Raw genomic sequence first — 18,781 nt, 5'->3', positions numbered from 1 at the left:
CTCAGCCTCTCCGTCCATACCTCCGTACAACCGCTCAGCCTCTCCGTCCGTACCTCCGTACAGCCAGCCGCTCAGCCTCTCCGTACAAGTGCTCCCCATACAGTCGCTCGGCCTCTCCCCATACCATACAACCCATCCGTACCTTCGTCCCATCCGCACCTAGTCCTAGTCCTCCCTAACCCCGAGTTGGGCTAAACCCCCAACGCAACCCGAGGGTTAGGTTAAGCTAGGGGGGTTCAACATACAACCAACTATAGACTGGCCTACCCTCTCCTCTAAGTCCCCCTCAACTCCTTCAACATCCATCAAGACTTGATACTCTATAGTTGCAGCCATTACACCCACTCCATATGCACGGAATTACCAACAAGAAGGCTCAAAACGACCAATCCTCGAGCAACAGGATCAGATTTTTTATCTGCAGTAGGGCAGTGAGAGAGCTACGATTGGAGCTGGCAGAAGTAAAGGTCCGACTTCACATTCTGGAAGGACCTAGTAAGCAGGCAGTAATTGATGAGGCTATAAAATCTTGTAAGGATTCCCCCCCCTACCCCGCAGCTAGTCTCTACAGTCAAAGATCTTAATCACACTAAAGTACAAACTGCTAAGAAGGAAGTGATTGTGGAACTGCTTTCTTAAGAGCTGCATTTTCTGCTTTGAGCTCATCCATAGCTTTTCTGCCTCCATCTGATGTTATTTGCTTGCCCTTCATTTGTTGTAGCTCAGTCCCCAATGTGTGTACTTGGTCTTGTAGCTTGGCTGCTCATTTTCCCATTCTCCTCTCTCCTTCTCCCATTCTTCTTTCTTGGCCTTCTCCTTCCTCCATTCTTCTTGTATCTTCCCACCTTGTTTCCAAATCTCAGCCAGTGTTTTGTCGACATGCGCTTTCTCAGCCAATAGGGCCACATTGGTGGCCTCCAAGCTGTCTATTTTTTCTATCAGCACGAGGCAGATTTTGTTGAGGCATGTGAGTACATCTATGGTACCTTTATGTGCTGTCCCTACTGACAGGGCTGCCATAGCTGTCTCCAAAGCTTGTTTTCCCCATGTGTCTTCTACTCCCGCTCTTGTAGGCATGGTATCACTGCTAACTCTGCTAACTGTGTGTGTGTGTTTTTTTTCCCCTCACCCCCTTTTCTTGATCAAAGCTGACATGCTGGTCGAGTTGTAGCAGACCGGGGGGTTGTGTCGAGGGAGGGGGAGAGGTAAGTCGATGTAGAGGCTGTCGAGGGCTGCTCCTAGCAGCCAAGGGGACTGCAGGGCACTACCACTTCTGCAAGGAAGGCCGCTTCTGCAGGGAAGTGGGGAATGCCGCTGGTCGGGAGCGTGAACATATAGTGAAATATTGACAAAGATCAAAGCAAGCTTGCCCAACATTGAATGGGTGAATGATGATGAGCAGGATGATGACGACTCCAGGCCAGCTTCTATTTTGCACTATAGAGGTCATGCAATCCTTACTCTGAAGTCAAAAGATATGCGGATCAAGCTTCTTCGACAATCTTACAAGTTGAAGCACACCAAAGTATGGATAGCAGAGGAGCTTACACAAGCTCAACTCAAGATTAAGGCAACTGAGTTAGCTAAAGTCAGGGCTGCTAGAAAGGATGGAAAATGGGCTGTTTACCATGAAGGCGTAGCACTAATCAGAGAGTTTAAATCAAAACCAAAAGACTCTCAATCTTAAACGGATGTATGACTGTTTACTCTTCCAGATTATCATGTAGGTACTCTAAATAATATGGGTTGCTTTTTGCACTCCTTGGGAGCTGCCATGTGCCCTCCCTAAAGCAGATGTACTAGAGGGTTTCTTGTTGTCCCATAGACCTTTTGGTCTCCAATGGACATTAATAGACTTTCTTTCTTTCTTTCTTTCTGAGTCTACTGTAGAGTAAGATGGCATTTTCAGCCTCAACCTTGGTTGTTTTCCACCTCTTGTTTAGGAGAGTTTTTTCTCATGCATTGAATAATGTATTTCTGCTTCGAGCTTGCTCTCGCAGGTTTTGTACATACTTAATGGAAGTCATTTTCTTGAAAAAAAAAAAAAGAATTAGACCTGTCCTACATACGTTGTGACGTTGTTGTAATATATTTTAAAAATTCAGACTTGTGACACTGGAGATAGAGAGAGTATTTTGCCATTTGACATTGTTAAGACTCACGACATAAAAGATGGAGCGCTTTGCCTTTCCTTTATATCAAGCACTATTCTTAGCTTCTTTTTGTATAAAGGATTGTAAATGGCCTTAAAGCATATTATACAAAAATTGACCTGTATCAAAAGCTACACCCACATTGTCCTTTTCCATGCTAAGGTATACCTTTGAGAAGACTTAAAAAAGTTTATCGTCAATACTGAAACCCCAAGTTTACCAATATCTCATGACTCATGTTAGATTTCATATTTTAGCAAGATATATAAGATGTTCACATTTAACATGAGAATTACTACAAGTTAAACTACATTTACCTGAGTAGTCTTCCCAGAGCCTGTTTCTCCACTGACTACCACAACTTCATTATTATGAATTTGTTCAAGGAGCTCACTTTTGACTGCTGAAATAGGAAGAGCAGCTCGAGACTCAAGCATTGCCTGCAACATTGATGATGCCAAGGAAAAAATAAATGGAGATGCAAAATAGCAAATCATTGCATCTCAAAAATTACTAAAAACACTATAAACGTTTTTTGACTACAAAACCTCCCTTCTAAATTTGAAAGCATAGTAGAAAAATGGCTAGTCATACTTAACAAAAGTCAAACCCAAACATCAAAGGAAAAGTGACAAACTATCAAAGGCATAGTAGATTATGAGCACTTGACCAGTAAAATCACCCTATTCCTTGAAACCACTGAAAGATGAGGCATTTTTGCAAGCTTAGGGCATGCAAAGAGTGTGATGTAGATGTTCCCCTGTGTAGCTAATATTTGTAAGTAAACTGAAAAGATATGCACACCAGTCCCTGGCAAGTAATATTTGTAAGTAAACTAAAAAGATATGCACACCAGTCCCTGGCAAGTAAAATCAGGCCAGGTCCACTCTCCAAGTTCCCAATCCAACTACCCTCCCAATTTGCATTGATAGATCCAAAGCCCCAACTATAATTTCACCCAAAGGATAAAATTCATGAACATTTTATCCAAAAAGCCAGCTATTGTGACCTACTGCTAACAAAACCTTGTGCATTTGGCCCGAACTAAAATTGATACAGAATTGAAATAGTTTATCACCCCTGGTTCAGGTTATCTTTGAAACAAGCTAAGAAGAAGCTCTTACTGGGTTATTAAGAGATCTCAAAAGGCCTGCTGGATGAAGAAAGGACATCCCTCCAAGCTTGTGGAATTGAGGCTATGGTCTTTTTTAAGTCTATCGATGGGACTCAGCATGTGAGACTTTGAATGAGCAGTTTCCTCCTCCAGCTTATACAAAACACTATGGAAGCACTCAACAATAGTAGAAAACACAAAAGGCAGGAAGGTGGAGGTCAGACTAAAAGGGCATGTCAAGGCCAACGCTAACGCCAACACCGATGCCAATGCTGAAGCAACGATGGTGCTGCTGCTGATGATGATGATGATGATGATGATGATCATGATCATGATGGTGATGATGATGGATGCCAAGGATGATGCTGTAATGTAGGGCTAATGATGAGGCTGTTGGACTGCAAGCTTTTGCACAGTCGTCTTGTCTGTCTGTAATCCGCTATGGTTTTTGGCAGTGGTTGATGTCATCAACCTCATGCTGCCCCATTTGCGGTCGTTTAAGCTGCTGGTTTTTTGGCTACTCCTCTTTCTTTTCTCCTCTCTCTCCTGCCATGATATTTGCTTTTTTTCCTGAGATATGAGGGGGAGAGGGACTCTTTGCCCTTCCTACCCATCATATCTACATGGACTGCAGCGGGGGGGGTTTCTTGGACTAAAAAGGCAAGAGAGGGGGACCAGCGGGGGGTGGGGGAGAGGGGGGTGTTGTGTGCAGTTGGGTTTCTTAGGGCAGAACGGCCAAGGGGAGGAAGTGGTCTGGGAAAGGGAGGTGGGAAGTAGACCGCCCATTTCCCCGATTTGTGTGTGTCCTTCACTTTAGTGAGTTCAATATTCCTTTGTTTGAGCTGGGTCAAAGTGAGCTCCTCAGATATCCATACTCTTCAGCTTGCTTGCTTTTCAAAGAATCTTGACTCTTCCTGTCCTCTCTAAAATAGACCTGCACTTGTGTTCCCTTTTGAGTGATATACCTAATGTCATTTTCATCCCATTCAACTTGTGGTATCCCATTTTTTAGGTATATGATTTTTTCGTCTTCTATGTACCCCTCCACGTCATTAAGACAGCCAAGGCAGTCCTCTTTCAACCCCCCAATGCGTAACATTTTCTTATTTTATAATATAGCTTCCTACTCTTTGACTTCCACATACAAATCTGTTTTATTGATGTTGTTGCTGGCCACAATGGCCATATCTTTCTTGGCTGAAAGAAAGAAAGAAAGAAAGAAAGTCTGTTAACGTCCACTGGAGACCAAAAGGTCTATGGGACAGCAAGAAACCCTCTAGTACATCTGCTTTAGGGAGGGCACATGGCAGCTCCCAAGGAGTGCAAAAAGCATTTCAAGACCGTGTAACAAGCATACGTGCTAGTGGAGATGTGCTACATTTTTGTATTATCTTTGCAATGATTTCTTGCTTGCCATTGCTCTCCATCTCCTTCACCTTTCTTCCAAGGGCCACAAGCTGCAGCCTAAGTTCTCTTACCTCTTGCAGTGAAGAAAGAATCACACCTCAATTATTGCATGCAATACAAAAAATCTTACAGAGAGAAACGGTCAATGGCAGCTGAGTCTTCGTCTATATTATATGGAAAAGGGACTGTGGTCAAGAAAATCTTACAGAGAGAAAAGGTCGTGTTGCAAGACAGTTAAAAAAGACAATCATTCTGAATTAAAGTGCAGATATTGTGGCAAGCCTGGTCACCGGGAGGAGTGCTATTATCGAAAACGTGAAGATGTGAGATAAGTCACTGCCCCACCTGTGAGCCCCCGTTTTAAGGGGACAAGGGGGCAGGATACTATAGGGGGGTAGGGGAGCAGAACTGGAACCCGCGCAGCAAAGGAAGAGTGACACGGCCTTCTAGGTGCCTCGTGGAGCACATTTGGGCGGGGTCTACAGACTGCATCAGCAGCCTATGTGCTGGGCACATGGGCCTATTTATAGGCCTGGCCCAAGCTGGCCAGCCTGGTTGGTGGAGGCTCCCTTGAAGTCGGTGTTGCAAGCAGGGGGCCGACCCCCTGCTGGTCAGTTTTCTTCAGCCCAGCAATGGGCCTATAAAAGGCCCCCTCCCCCCCCCTCATTTCTCATCACCTGCACAGAAAGCCTCGCACACGCAAGCACACAGGGAGAGTAGGCTCAGCATCTTGACAGCTTCTATTAGTTGTCGTACACCCTCACCTTTTAAGCTTTTGTCTGCCCACGATTGTGGAGGAATATATCTGAGTTTTTGCTATCTCTCTCTCCGTCTCTCAGAGTGTTGTATGAGCTAGATCGGGAGTGAGGTGTGTGTGATTATATCCTCTATTTCCAACATGATTTAAGAGCAAGGTTTATAGCTCTATATCAGAGTACCTCAGCAAGTAGGTGACTCCAATCGACACTCAGGTTTGTTGCGTGGTCAAGTTCTCCACTACAAATTCAGTTTACAGTTTGCTGTTCTTTATTACCGCAAGGATGGGGGACAAAGATTCTACTGTTGCCTCTTCAGCCCCTTCTCTTCCTTCCTCCTCTAGATTACTCTCATTCACCATCCCAAACTTCGGAGAGTCAGGGAAACTAGACGGGTCAAAGTACCTGATCTGGAAGGTGAAAATTCCAGGGCCATTTAGTGGCTCGGAAGTTGTGGAAGTTGACAACAGGGGTGGAGGCAAAACCGGAAGATATGTTGGACAGCAAGGGGAAGATTCTCATTCCAGTTGATGGAGAAGAGCTTGAGAATTGGAAAGAGCGAGATGCCCACTCCCTAGCATTAATCATTGGGACCACGGCGGACTATGTTCTTCTACACATCCAGATGGCCAAGACGTCTGTAGAGGCGTGGGCTATCCTAAAGGATCTGTATGAAGCAGGCAACACTTCTCGGATTCTAATGCTCCAACATGAACTGCACAATCTGGACATGAGTGAGGCAGGCAATGTTCATGAGCTTGGCCCTTTACTATTGTAAGAAGAGGCTTGGGAAAAACTATTTACTCAATCAGATGAGAAGGCTCTCGTGGCAAGGGACAAGCCCAGCAAAGGTAAGTCCAAATACTCCAAGAACAAAAGATGCAGAGAAAAAGAGGCAAATGAAGTGCTTCTACTGTGAGAAGCTTGGTCATTTTGCTAAAGAGTGCCGCAAGAAGAAGGCAGATCTCAAGAAGAAGGAGTCCAAGTCCAAGGAGGAGCCAAAGACCGAATCGGCAAACGTCACGACCGGTGCTCCCTTCATCACTGAGTACTGCTCTGCTTATGCAGTTAGTGGAGGAGAGGAAGGCTGGTATGTGGACAGTGGAGCTTCAAAGCACATGTCCAACAAGAAGGAGTGGTTCAAAACCATGGAAGGTACACATCCTGATTCCAAGGTCACTGTGGGGGATAACCGGTCATGCCCTGTGAAGGGTGTTGGTAGTATTCCATTCGTCACGACTGTAGGAAATGAGGAGCTGATTTCCGGTGTACTATATGTACCGAATTTGTCTAAGAACCTTTTGTCTGTCTGTCAGATGGACAAGCACAATATGTCAGTTTATTCGACAACAGCAAAGTCACTGTCACATCCAAGGCAAACGGACACGTGGTGGCTCAAGGTGTCAGGGAGCATGGGCTATATCGGCTCAACACTCTATTGGTGCACGGGGACCATGGCAGATCGAAATTGTAGCATGAGCGGTTTGGTCACATCAACTATGGCACTCTCGCCAAGATGTAGAAGACAAAGATGGTGGATGAACTTCCACCGATTGCAGGCAATGATCTTGTTTACACGGCTTGCGTAGAAGGCAAGCAACACATGGACAAGTTCCCACAGGAGGCCTCATCACGGGCCAAGAAGCCGCTTGAGTTGGTTCACGCCGACATCTGCAGCCCAATGTCGACAAATTCATTCGCAGGTTCGTGGTATTCTCTTTTATTAGTGGATGATTTCAGTCGCATGACATGGGTATTCTGCCTGGCCAAGAAGTCTCAGGCTTTTGACAAATTCAAAGACTGGAAGGCCCAAGTGGAGAAGGAGAGCGGGGAGGTAATCAAAGCCTTCCGCACCAACAGAGGGGGAGAGTTCACTTCTACCGAGTTCAATGGATTCTGCAAGAAGCACGGGATCAAGAGACAACTCACTACAACTCGCACATCTCAGCAAAATGGAGTTGCTGAGAGGAAGCACAGCACCGTCACAGAGACAAGATTGACCATGTTGCGAGGGAGGAATCTCTCGAAAGCCTACTGGGGTGAAGCCGTGAACACTGCCGTTCACATCCTCAACAGAACCAAGACTAAGGTTGTTGATGACAAGACTCCATATGAAGCTTACTATTGTAAGAAGCCTACAATATCTCATTTAAGGGTTTTGGATTCTAAAGCATTGGTGCATGTGCATAAAGATGAGCAGACAAAGCTTGAACCCCACAGCCAAAGATGTATCTTTGTGGGATACAGTAAAGAGTCCAAGGCCTATCGCCTTTTTGACCCGAAAAAGAAGATCCTTATCAGCAAGGATGTGATCTTTGAGGAGTCCGAGCCACAGCCTGTAGAAGAGGTTCCTAAACTTCCGGCATTACCCCCACCCAAGGTCACCATACGAGAGGTGGAGCCGACTGAAGACCTCGAGGAGGAGGAGGAGGAGGAGAAGGAGGATGCCATTCCAGAGCCAGCTCCCAAGGCAACTCCATTAGAGAAGAAGTACGTCAATTGTATTTGAAGACCTTGGTAGACTCACGGGTCACGGACATTCCCGAGAGCAGTTCCAGAGCGCAGCGGTCTTAACGAAACATAAAGACTCCCTCCGTAAACTACGCTTTGGTGGCTCAACTTGCGGAGCCCCAAAACTTTACATGGATTTGAAGATCATCTTAAGGTGGTAAGTTTATATGACCCTACAAAATTTCATGTGCATCAAATGTAGGATGTGTCGTTGAGAAGGTGGAATGTCCCGATTTGCATGTGCATCCTACATACATACATGATGGAAAACAGAAAAGTATTAGGAGAAAAAATATTTTTATTTAAAAACATGTATTAGATGAGGAAAACTTGGGGGGGGGGGGGGAGTTGAGAAAGAGTGTGAGGTAAATTAGAAGAAAGAGCGGGGAAGGGTAGAGAGTGTAAGAGATCTTACTGAACCTAGACCATCCTTTTGAAACAGTAGGCGATGCAACTTTCCAAGAGCACAAGCTTCACACACCTCTTAAGCGGGCTGCTGTAATTTTGGCAATCCTTCAACCATATTATGATTATGCAAATATGACAAAGCTCTGTGATGCTCCACATGCCATAAATCACCTGGAGTAGCAGAAGAGATAGCCATAACATGCTGATTATAGGGCTGAGCATCAAGCTTGTAAAGACCCATGCTAGCCTCATAAGAACCTATAGCCACAATCTCATACCCTTTTTTTGGATCCTTGATCTTGCATTGATCATCCTGGAATTCCACAAGCATGTGCTGATCATGAGCCATGGATGGAGTGGAAACAAGATTTTTCCTCAACAAGGCAAAGATGGATGCCATTTTGAAAAATCACCTGGGATTTAGTGCCCAAACCAACCAAGCGGAAGGTCATTGAGACGGATGCGTCAATTTTACGAGCAAAAACCTATGAGCAGGTTTATCCGAGCATGTTTTTCAAGAGATTTTAAAAATTGTATTTCTTTAGGAAACATGGTTTTTACACTTTTATTTTCACTAGAACTAGATCCCTTTATCATAAAAATATATAGACTAGTCACTCATTCATTTTTACACAACATAAATTTTCTTATTTATAGATTTCCCTTTGTACCCCTGTTATTACCTTAAAAAAGTGTTGAAAAATAATTCCTTTAAGAAACATCCCTCATAATCACTCTCAATGTAATAATACTATACATATATAATTACTTATTAACACATTTATATCATATGGCAATATCTTTCTAGTGTTTTTATTGCATAAATAACAAGATATTTATGGACATGTTTCTAATGAAGCTTAAATTACTATAAATAAGTATTAACTTGGGCTTATATATCACTCTCATAAAATACATGTAATATTTAATACCATATATGCAATATTTTTCAAAATATAACTTCATAGATGTGCTCAAATGGGGTGTTCCGATCAATTTGAGTGGTTGAATGACTATATTTGGACATCGGATGTGAAAGTTATGTCACTTTTAAAAATGTTGTCCAAGATAGTTTCGCCAGCGAAACTACCTTGGAAGACCTACCTCAAAGGAGTTTCGCTGGTGAAACCACCTAGATGGCTTTCTTCAATGAGTTTTCTTTGAAGAAACCCTTTCATGAAGATAGGTTGAGAGAGGTTTTTCAATGTCACTTCCTATTAAGTAAAAGCTCTAAGAAGGATCATAAGGGAATTTTCATAGAGAAGTCTACTCTACATGTGGATTTCTTCAAAAGCCATCCCATTATGTTCTCACCATTCCTAAAGATTCACGTAAAGATTTGTGTATAAAATAGGCATTGATATAATACTTTGCATATTTCTAAGTGAAACTATGTTTTCTTCTGATCCATTTTTGCCATACTTTTGCATAGTTAAAAGCTTTTTTTTTCCTTCGCTCGGACGCTCAGAAGATTTCGCTCGGAAAATGCTCATCCCCTCATTGAGACTAAATGGGTGTGCAAGCTTCAGTTCAAGTCAGATGGGAGCTTGGACAAGTATAAAGTAAGATTGGTGGTGAAAGGCTTTGACTTCGACGAGACCTTCGCCCCCACAGCTAGGATGGTGACTATTTCGACAGTCATTGCCTTGGTTGCTCATCATAGTTGGTCTATTTTTCAGATGGATGTCAAGTCTACATTTTTGAACGGTACCCTAGAGGAGGAGGTATATGTGGCACAGCCACCAGGATTTCAGATTCCAGGATCCCCATCAAAAGTCTGCAAACTGAAGAAGGGGGCCCCCAGAGCTTCGTACCAGCGGATAGGTGTCTTTTTTCAGAGATCGGGCTTCAACGGAGTCCATCAGAGCCAAATCTTTATCTCGACACAGAGGGGGATTTGCAGCTGGTATTGATTATATATGTGGATTCCTCATCATATCTAGGGATCATACGAAGAAGATTGCTCAGGTCAAGAGACTTCTCATGGAGGAGTTCGAGATGACTGACTTAGGCATACTTCGCTACTTTCTTGGGATTGAGGTGAAGCAGGAAAAGAGCAGTATCTTTATTTCACAGGAGAGATATTGCAGGGAACTGCTCAAACGCTTTCAGATGGAAAATTGCAAAGCAACAGTGACTCCCATGGAAACCGGTATGAAGCTGAGTGTGCGTGATCCATCTCATCCGGTTGATTCATCACTATATCGACGCTTGGTGGGGAGCTTGCTTTACCTCACCAATACCCAACCAGATATTTCCTATGCAGTTGGATTGCTCTGTCAATTCTCCGCCACACCCAAGAGGCTCATTGGGACGCAGGTATGAGGGTGCTAAGGTACTTGAAGGGTACCTGCACCTACGTCATCACTTATACGAGAGGCATTGAGTTGGGAGGTTTCTGTGATAGTGATTGGGCAGGTGACATTGATACCCAGAGATCGACCTCTGGATATTGTTTCTTACTCTCATCAGGAGATGTGTCATGGCTGAGTAAGAAACAACCTATTGTCGCCCTTTCATCCAACTATAATGACTTTGCCTTCTAGAGTCGTGTGATAGAACTTTGTAATAAGGTTGAAAATACCCAGTAGGGTTGAGACCATTAGGTTGTGTGTCATATCGAGTATCTGGTTTTATTCGTGTTGATTGTCTAGTCCTTTTGTTTGCTTCCTTAGATTTGATCAACTGTGGGTTTCTTAGGGTAGTGCACCTTTGAAAGTTTTTCACTTTGCTTTGTGGAAAATTATTTGGTGGCTTTCGGGTTTTTTGACTGTGATCTTGTCCTCCATTGCCTCATCCACCGTGATGTTCTTATGATGATGATGATGATGATGAGATTGATATGTGGTCGACCACTGACATGACTATGTTGTACTTAGTACTTAGTACCCATCCTTAGTTTGAGGGTGGTTTTGAGAGTAGCAAACTTCAGTTGGGTCTTAGGTTGAGTTGAGTAGGTGGAGCTAGACACGTGGCCATTTGCACGCATGGAGAATTTGGTAACATCAACTGAAGATGGTGATATTCTTGGCTGTGATTTTGCCTTGATTTGTTGATGGAATTCTTCCTTGACAGCTCCTCGTGGTTTGTGGCGACCTCTGCTCTATCCTCTCGTCCTTTATCTACTCATGGCAAGATGTAGTGAGTGTGGTCGTTTTATCAAGATGTAGTTGATTGCAGTCATGAAGCAATAGAAGTTCCTTTGTCATTTCATGCAGTGAACTACATTTCAATCACACCTCAGTTATTGCATGCAATACAAGAAAAGCTTATAGAGACAAAGGGTACAATGATCCTACCCTACTTGCAAAACGACCTAGGACTATGTATGCCCGCTGTTGTGCGCGACCTGCACCTGAAGCTGAAGAGATTGCTCGCAACCCGAACCTAAGGCTACTGCTGTTATGCATGACCGATTAAAAGGTGGGTAGAAGGCAGGGAGGGAAGCGGGCAAGGAGAGTGTAGGCACATGGGGGGGGGGGGGGGGGAAGAGAGAGAGAAAGAGAGTTGTATTGACGTCTTTGGGAGGCCCCGTGGGCCTACAAGACTGTTGGAGGTCAGCATCTCCTGATATCACATGATTCAGGTTTAGAGGGCCTTGCTTGTGGGTGTGCCCTCCCTGTGAGAGGTGAGGTTAGGTCATGAGTGAGGGCCATGTTGTGGGTGTGCCCGCCCTCCTGTGAGCGTAGAGTAGGGTAGGGCTGAGGGCCAAAATGTCCATTGTATTTGGTTAGATACTATACATACATTGATGTACACTTGGAAGTTGGATGAGCATGCAAGGGTCTTCCCGAGCGGCCTTTGCTAGGAGGGTTACTTTCCTTAGGGGATAATGGAGAGGCTCCCCTTTCTTCTCGAAGTCTTGTACAGGGTTGCGATGGCATTTTAAGCCTCAACTTTGGATTTTTTATGCCTCTTTTTGAGGGGTTTTTGGCCATCTTGAGGCCTTATTCATGCATTGCATGTTGTATTTCCACTTGGAGCTAGCTCTCACGGGTTTTGTTCATACTTAATAGAAGTCTTTTTCGGAGGGGGGGGGGGGGGGTCTGCCCATTGTGGAGACCCCCATCTGGATGCCATGTGGCAGCGTCTGATGAAGCACATCTTGCTGGCCAGGCTTGGGGGCCTGAGTGGCCAGTCCTTGAGGTGGAGATCCGCGCCGTGGAGGCCTTTCATAGGCTGAGGTGGGCCGACCTTCTGGTCGGCCACCTAGGCCTACTGGTCGAGCTCTATGCAGGGGGGTCAGCCCCTATTTGGTTGTGCAGCAGCCCTTTATAGGGCAGGAGGCTGAGGCGGCCTGGTCGGCCTTGTTGGGCAGGCCAATCAACTCTAGAGCCAAAGGCACAGCCCATTGTAGGGCTGCATGGCAGCCCCTACATATGGCAAGAGGCAGTCCCTTTATAGGGCTGCATGGCAGCCCCTATGGGCAAGAGAGGGGTCGGCCCATATGTACCAACCAACCAAGGAGGGATGGCTGCCTATATATAGGGCCCTTCCCCACACTTGTTGAGCATCTCTCTTGGAACGCCTTAATTGCAGTGTGCAGCAGAGGTTTTCCCCCAGCAGTTGTGGGGTTTGTCCTGAGATCCCTTGCAGACTCTCTTGTCTCTTTCACTCCTCTCCAATTTTGTTTGTGTGTGGTCTGCTCTCTCTCTCTCTCCATTTCTGTCCAGATCCATTGCACTTCTCAAATGGTATCAGAGCCACCATTGGCTAGAGAACCAAGGCGTGGAGGGAGTGTTGAGCCAGCCAACTAAGAGGAGGTTTAGGGTTGCTGCTCGGAGCTATTCGTCGTGAGGAGTGTGCAGACAAGTGGACCGTACGGGTGTCATCGAAGGCGTGTATTCTTTGAAGGGTGTTTTCAGATTCGAAAATAGTTCTCGAGGGTTGGGACCGCGATGGTGTCAAGGTACTTAGGCTCCGAGCCTCTTCATCATCTTACCCTCTCCTCTCCTTTTTCCATCACTCCCCTTCTCTACCTTCTTTCCCATCCACTCTCTCTTCTAGTTTGATTCCCTCTTCACTCCAACATGTCTACTCTAGCTGAGATGGCGGACAGCAAGGCAAAAATTCCAGTTTTTCCCACCTTCTTGAATGACCGTCAATTGAATGGCCCCAATTACGGTGTCTGGTGGGTCATGATGGAGTCCGTGCTACAGTCATATGATTTAATAGACGTCATATTGGTGGGAGTTGACAAGCCTGGTCCTCTTGCATCCAACCTAGGGATCCTACAGCAGCAGCACGAGGCCGAGAACCTGTCTCAGCTATGAGGACCATGTCAATGCGAGGGTAAGATCGTTCTATTCCTAAACTATACTCCTCACGTGATTAATCACATGAAGCATATGACAGTGGCCAAAAGAACTTGGGAGCATTTGGCATCCTTGTACAATCAAACCTCTCCCATGGAGAGAGTCTCTTTGGAAGTCCAGATGAGATTGTTGGATCCCACAAAGTCTACCTTGATACGGGAGCACATCAACAAGTTACATGAACTTAAGCAAGAGATTCTCCAGGCGGGGAAGTAGATATCTTCTGCAAACATGGCCATAACATTTCTGTCCCAACTATCTTCTCAATACGTTGCATTCTATTCGTCCTTGATAACTAGTGGAAGGATGAATACGTTAACCTAGAAGGAATTGGTCCCGATGGTGGAGAGATTTGTCGATCGTACCTATGACAGACACTCAAAGGCTTTGTCAGTTGAACAAAAAGGAAGGAAGAAGTTGACAGCTGAGGAAAGGGAAGCACTGAAGGTCTCACGTACATGTAACCGTTGTGGCCAGAAAGGTCATTATTGGCGGCAGTGTTCTCAAAAGGATCAGTGAGGGGACCAGTGAGCAGAATAAAGATTCTGCGACCGTCAAATCGATTGTTCCAACCTTCTAGTAGCACGAGGTTCTAGCATGCTTTCTAGTTCTAGATGGAGGATTGCTTGCTTGTTTGTGGCAGCAGGATCTGCTAGACAGGTGCAGTGGCGAAGGAGTCTTTAATCGAGGCACGCCTTCAAGTAGGACCTCGAGCCACGAGGTGTTGTTCCCGTTGACTCAAGTGACTGTATGTTTTACCAATGTATATTTGTTTCGACATCATGACCTGGCAAATCCAGAGGGGGGCTCCTTGTGTTCTACTGCAGGTATTGTCTATTGAGCTACTAGAGATCCGAATGGGTCAGATGATTGCCAGTGCGGGAACCCAAACACAGTAGATTGATCCTTGTGAGCAGTTGGATGCCCGTTGTATCTAGAGCATAGAGGTTCACCGATCTGAAAGTAGTATACCAGTTTTGACCTAAGAGGGGGTTGTATAGCTCTGAGATACAGGTGCCCATGTAGGGAAATAGACCTTGCACCAACGGCAGTATCAGTTGTTGGATTATTGTACCAGTTGAAGCAGGGTACTAGTACTCGACCAGAGTTGTATGCCTAGCACCTATGGCCTGGAAGCATCAATACCAGGTTTCTAGTGATCGTTCTAAGACAGCTTGTACCAAGAGGGGGCTCCTTCAACAAGACCTATGGTGGTCTTCAGAGACGAAGCATCACCTGATGGATTCCTCCAGTTGTTCAGGCAGCACACTCAGCTCCCTGGAGATCATGTTCCATCCAGGAGATGAATGGGGGTGTTGGAGGTCAACATCTCGTGACGTCACATGATTCAAGTAGAAAGTGAGGGCCTTGCTTGTGAGTGTGCCCACCCTGTGAGAGGTTAGGTTAGGTCATGAGTGAGGGCCATGTCATGGATCAAAGTGTAGAATCACGTGGGATAGAATAGATGCATCTTGGAAGAGGAGTAACAGCACAAGATGCAACCAAAATGTTGTTCGCTCTATAGATTGTGAGAGAGGTGACTCTCTCTTATAGAAAGGGGGAGAAGGTGGCACCTTCCCTACATAAGTGGCAATCAGCCCCTACATCAGTGGGAATCAGCCCCTACATCAGTGGGACTAGCCTAAATCAAAGGAACCTCCCATGTAGGGGCCTTTGGCTTACATCATCACTTAGATCATACACTAGACGCATCATAGCACTTGATGTGTCTCTACAACACACACATGTGACTCCCCTAGATGCACACGTGCACCATAGAGCAAGCCCTTGATCACACTTATCCCAACATACCCCCCCTCAAGGGGTTGCCTCTTGCAATGTCAAGGATACATCTAGTCTCATAGTTTCTCATGCCATCTCATGGTGGTCAAGGATAAATCTATGGCTAGTATCTCATGCTAGCAAGGGTTCCCAAGGGTGTGAGGTTCACAAAGACAAAACACATATCACATGGTCTACATCATATGGTGACCAGAGGTGATTTACAAAAGACAAAACATATGACATTCTTTTTGGAGTACTACTCCAGGCAGAGAACCTCAAAATTTGACCAAGTGATGATAAATAAAAATTCAAAAGACAAAGTGCTCAAAAAGCATAGTCTTTATCTTCAAAGTTTGATTCTTCATGTGCTAATGGAGTTCTTCCTTCAGCCAGATTTGCTTTGTTGTTGAAGTAGCCCTTCTTGTCTTTGATCAACCAATTAGCTTCTTCTTTTATAGACTTCTTTTCCTTTCCATTCACAACATTCCATATCCCCTTTTTCATAAGCATAAACTTAGCTTTTGTTTGCCAAGTATGGAAACTAGTTCCATCAAACTTCTCTATTTGCTTGGGCTTACTCATCAAAAGAGAATCACATAGTCATCATTCTAAATGGAAAGTATAAGGACACTTATGAGCTCCATGACTGAGTTCTACTACTCAAGTACAATCAAAGCAATGAAAGTTTGCAGTAAATAATGGAAGCCCCAAACTTAAAGTGATTGCTCAACACCCTTTGACCAAAATATGCAGAATTCTGTCAACAAAGACCAGGGTAGATTGGGGGGTGCAATTCGCATAGCTTGTAGCTCTATTCAAGGAGATTTTTATGCAGAAAGAAAGGCCTTATACCAGGGAAGGTCCTCAACCAAGGAAGCCCGCAATGTTGCGCCAGGTTGCCATAGCCGAGCTTGGTAAAGTCGACTGGTCTTTTGTCTGTTGCGCCTCCAAAACTTGACCAAACGGGCTCAGACTTCATCAGCAGCTTGCCTGTAGTGTCGCCCAACTATGGCTGGAAGGAATTAAAGATCTTTCTTCTCTGTCGACAGAATTGATCGACTGTTCGGCAAGTGAAGTTTGTGTCGGCATTGCACGTACAGGAAATATCTCTCTAATTGCTTGTAGCTAGAAGGTCGCCCATACACGAGGAGTCTACAGCTCAAGGGATTTGAACAATGGTCGCGTGTAATGGGAGAACTGAGCTCTCACAAATTTGGGAAAGAAAGAGGAAAATGGAGATGATGAGGAAGCTTTGAAAAACTAGTAGTTCATGCTAGAGAGAGCATCTAATGCTAGGCTAGGCTAGATCTAGAACCTAAAGCTCTAATACCAAGTGTAGAATCACGTGGGATAGAATAGATGCATCTTGGAAGAGGAGTGAGAGCACAAGATGAAACCAAAATGTTGTTCACTCTATAGATTGTGAGAGAGGCAACTCTCTTTTATAGAAAGAGGGAGAAGGTAGCACCTTCCCTACATAAGTGGCAATCAGCCCCTACATCAGTGGGAATCAGCTACATCAGTGGGACTAGCCTAAATCAAAGGAACCTCCCATGTGGAGGCCTTTGGCTTACATCATCACTCAGGTCATACACTAGACACATCGTAGCACTTGATGTGCCTCTACAACACACACAAACACACATGTGACTCCCCTAGATGCACACATGCACCATAGAGCAAGCCCTTGATCACACTTATCCCAACACAAAGGTGGGGCAGTGAGCTCTAGGGCCATTTCTCAAGGTGTTCCTTAGGAGGCCATGCTATAAAAATCCATTCTAGGGCTCTGAGCCCAAAGTGATGCCCCATACAACCAATTTGCCCAAAAGAGTTATACATTACATCTCTGGATCAATGATCCTCAGACTGGGAAGAACAACCATCTGCCAAGCCATTTGGGTTCTAGTGTTGAGTGTGCCATCAAAAGCCCATAGAAAGTTAGGGACCAATTGAAAGCCCCCCCTATGTGGGACTAACACAATATATCCAGCTACAACACATTAAATGATATTCATGGGTGAGGTGTCTCACTTGATTGGCTTCTGTCAATGTGTCGAGTTGTGTGCGCATAGCATGTCCATGTGTATGAGGGGGCCACATGATGCACCTTAAAATTATACAAACATTTGATGTGTTGATGTCATACCATTTGACCCTCTAAGCCCTAAGTGTATCCGATTGAATTACCCCAAGGTAATTCAATGAACTATATTCATAGCTCATCGCCGGAAGACCATATGAGGGACCTCCTTGCACTCTCTTGAGATGCTGACTTCCCCTCTCGTGGGGATTATATGCTCATGTAAGGTCGGTGAATGGGCCATGGTATGCCAGGAAATGTTTGGGTGTAGAAACCACACCCTTAGAGAAAAAAGATGGAGCACGAAAAGAAAGAGAAAGAAAGAAACAAAGAACAAAGCTTTATCGACTCCATTGAAGACCAACTCGATCTATGGGACCGACACCCAAAATTCGAGTGCATTAAGTATCTGCATATGATTGCATTAACATCTCCACCCTTCTTAGAAAAGCATAACTATTTCTAATGCTAACATACTACTACGTTCGCTGACTTGAAGCCACAAAAACACCCTTATAGCAGCATAAGGACTAGCATATCACCTTGTAGCTTTTTCTCTTTGTTTTCTCTTGAAATTTGAGGAAGAGTCTGAAGCTCGCTGCATCTTTGTGGGATCTACGCCCTGCATAAATATGCAAAAGAACAAAAGCCATGTAAGACAAGAAGTGATACTTTCTCTAATTCTGCCAAATAAAATTTTTAAGGCAAGTAGACTTCTAAACAGTGGAATCCATTCACACATATCCCCAGAATACTCACTCACTCCTTTTGAGGAAAGAGCTTAAACATACAGACATAACATGACAAAAAGACAAAACTAAGGAAAAGTCAACAGCGAAGAACAAAAGACCAGATTTTGGGCAGCTTTAGAAATAGAGCAAAGCAGAACTTTAATCTCAAAATAAGGTATAAAAAGAAGCATTGAGTGTCTGTGCCAGCATCACTCACTTTCCTCTTCTGATGTGTTGTCTTTTGAGTAATCTAAAGGTAGCTCTACAGTTGTATTATCATTTCCAATAACTCCATCCGATTCTGCCATATCAGGCATGGCATTACTTTCTTCATGTCCCACCACAGAGTTCACAAGTGAATCCACAAACATGGCTCTGCGAGCACTTTCGAAGTCCTTGTCCATTGCTGTTTCCACACCTTTTCTCAAAACAGGAGAACATTACAATTATCATAATGTGGAAATTTTTATTAATAGCAAAAAAAAGCCTGACACTAGATTAAAAAAATGCCGGGTAACA

General features: G+C 44.6%; 1 protein-coding gene across 1 annotated transcript in view; it reads right to left on the bottom strand.

Moving 5' to 3' along the window:
• LOC147902304 (RNA helicase family protein) overlaps positions 1–18,781 on the bottom strand; it is a 236,498-nt gene that overhangs the window by 203,781 nt on the left and 13,936 nt on the right. Inside the window, exons 10-12 of the mRNA XM_087373377.1 lie at positions 18,480–18,680; positions 18,074–18,153; positions 2,471–2,593 (exon numbers count right to left, since the gene is read on the bottom strand). Of these exons, the coding sequence (XP_087229503.1) occupies positions 2,471–2,593; positions 18,074–18,153; positions 18,480–18,680 (404 nt within the window). The remainder of the gene's footprint in view (positions 1–2,470; positions 2,594–18,073; positions 18,154–18,479; positions 18,681–18,781) is intronic.

This window comes from Dipteris shenzhenensis, chromosome 4 (assembly GCF_047967505.1).
Source record: "Dipteris shenzhenensis isolate YYH24624 ecotype China chromosome 4, Dip_SZ_1.0, whole genome shotgun sequence".
NCBI lineage: Eukaryota > Viridiplantae > Streptophyta > Polypodiopsida > Gleicheniales > Dipteridaceae > Dipteris > Dipteris shenzhenensis.
The sequence above is the reverse complement of the archived record's forward strand: the minus strand, read 5'-3'. Positions and strand labels throughout refer to the sequence as shown.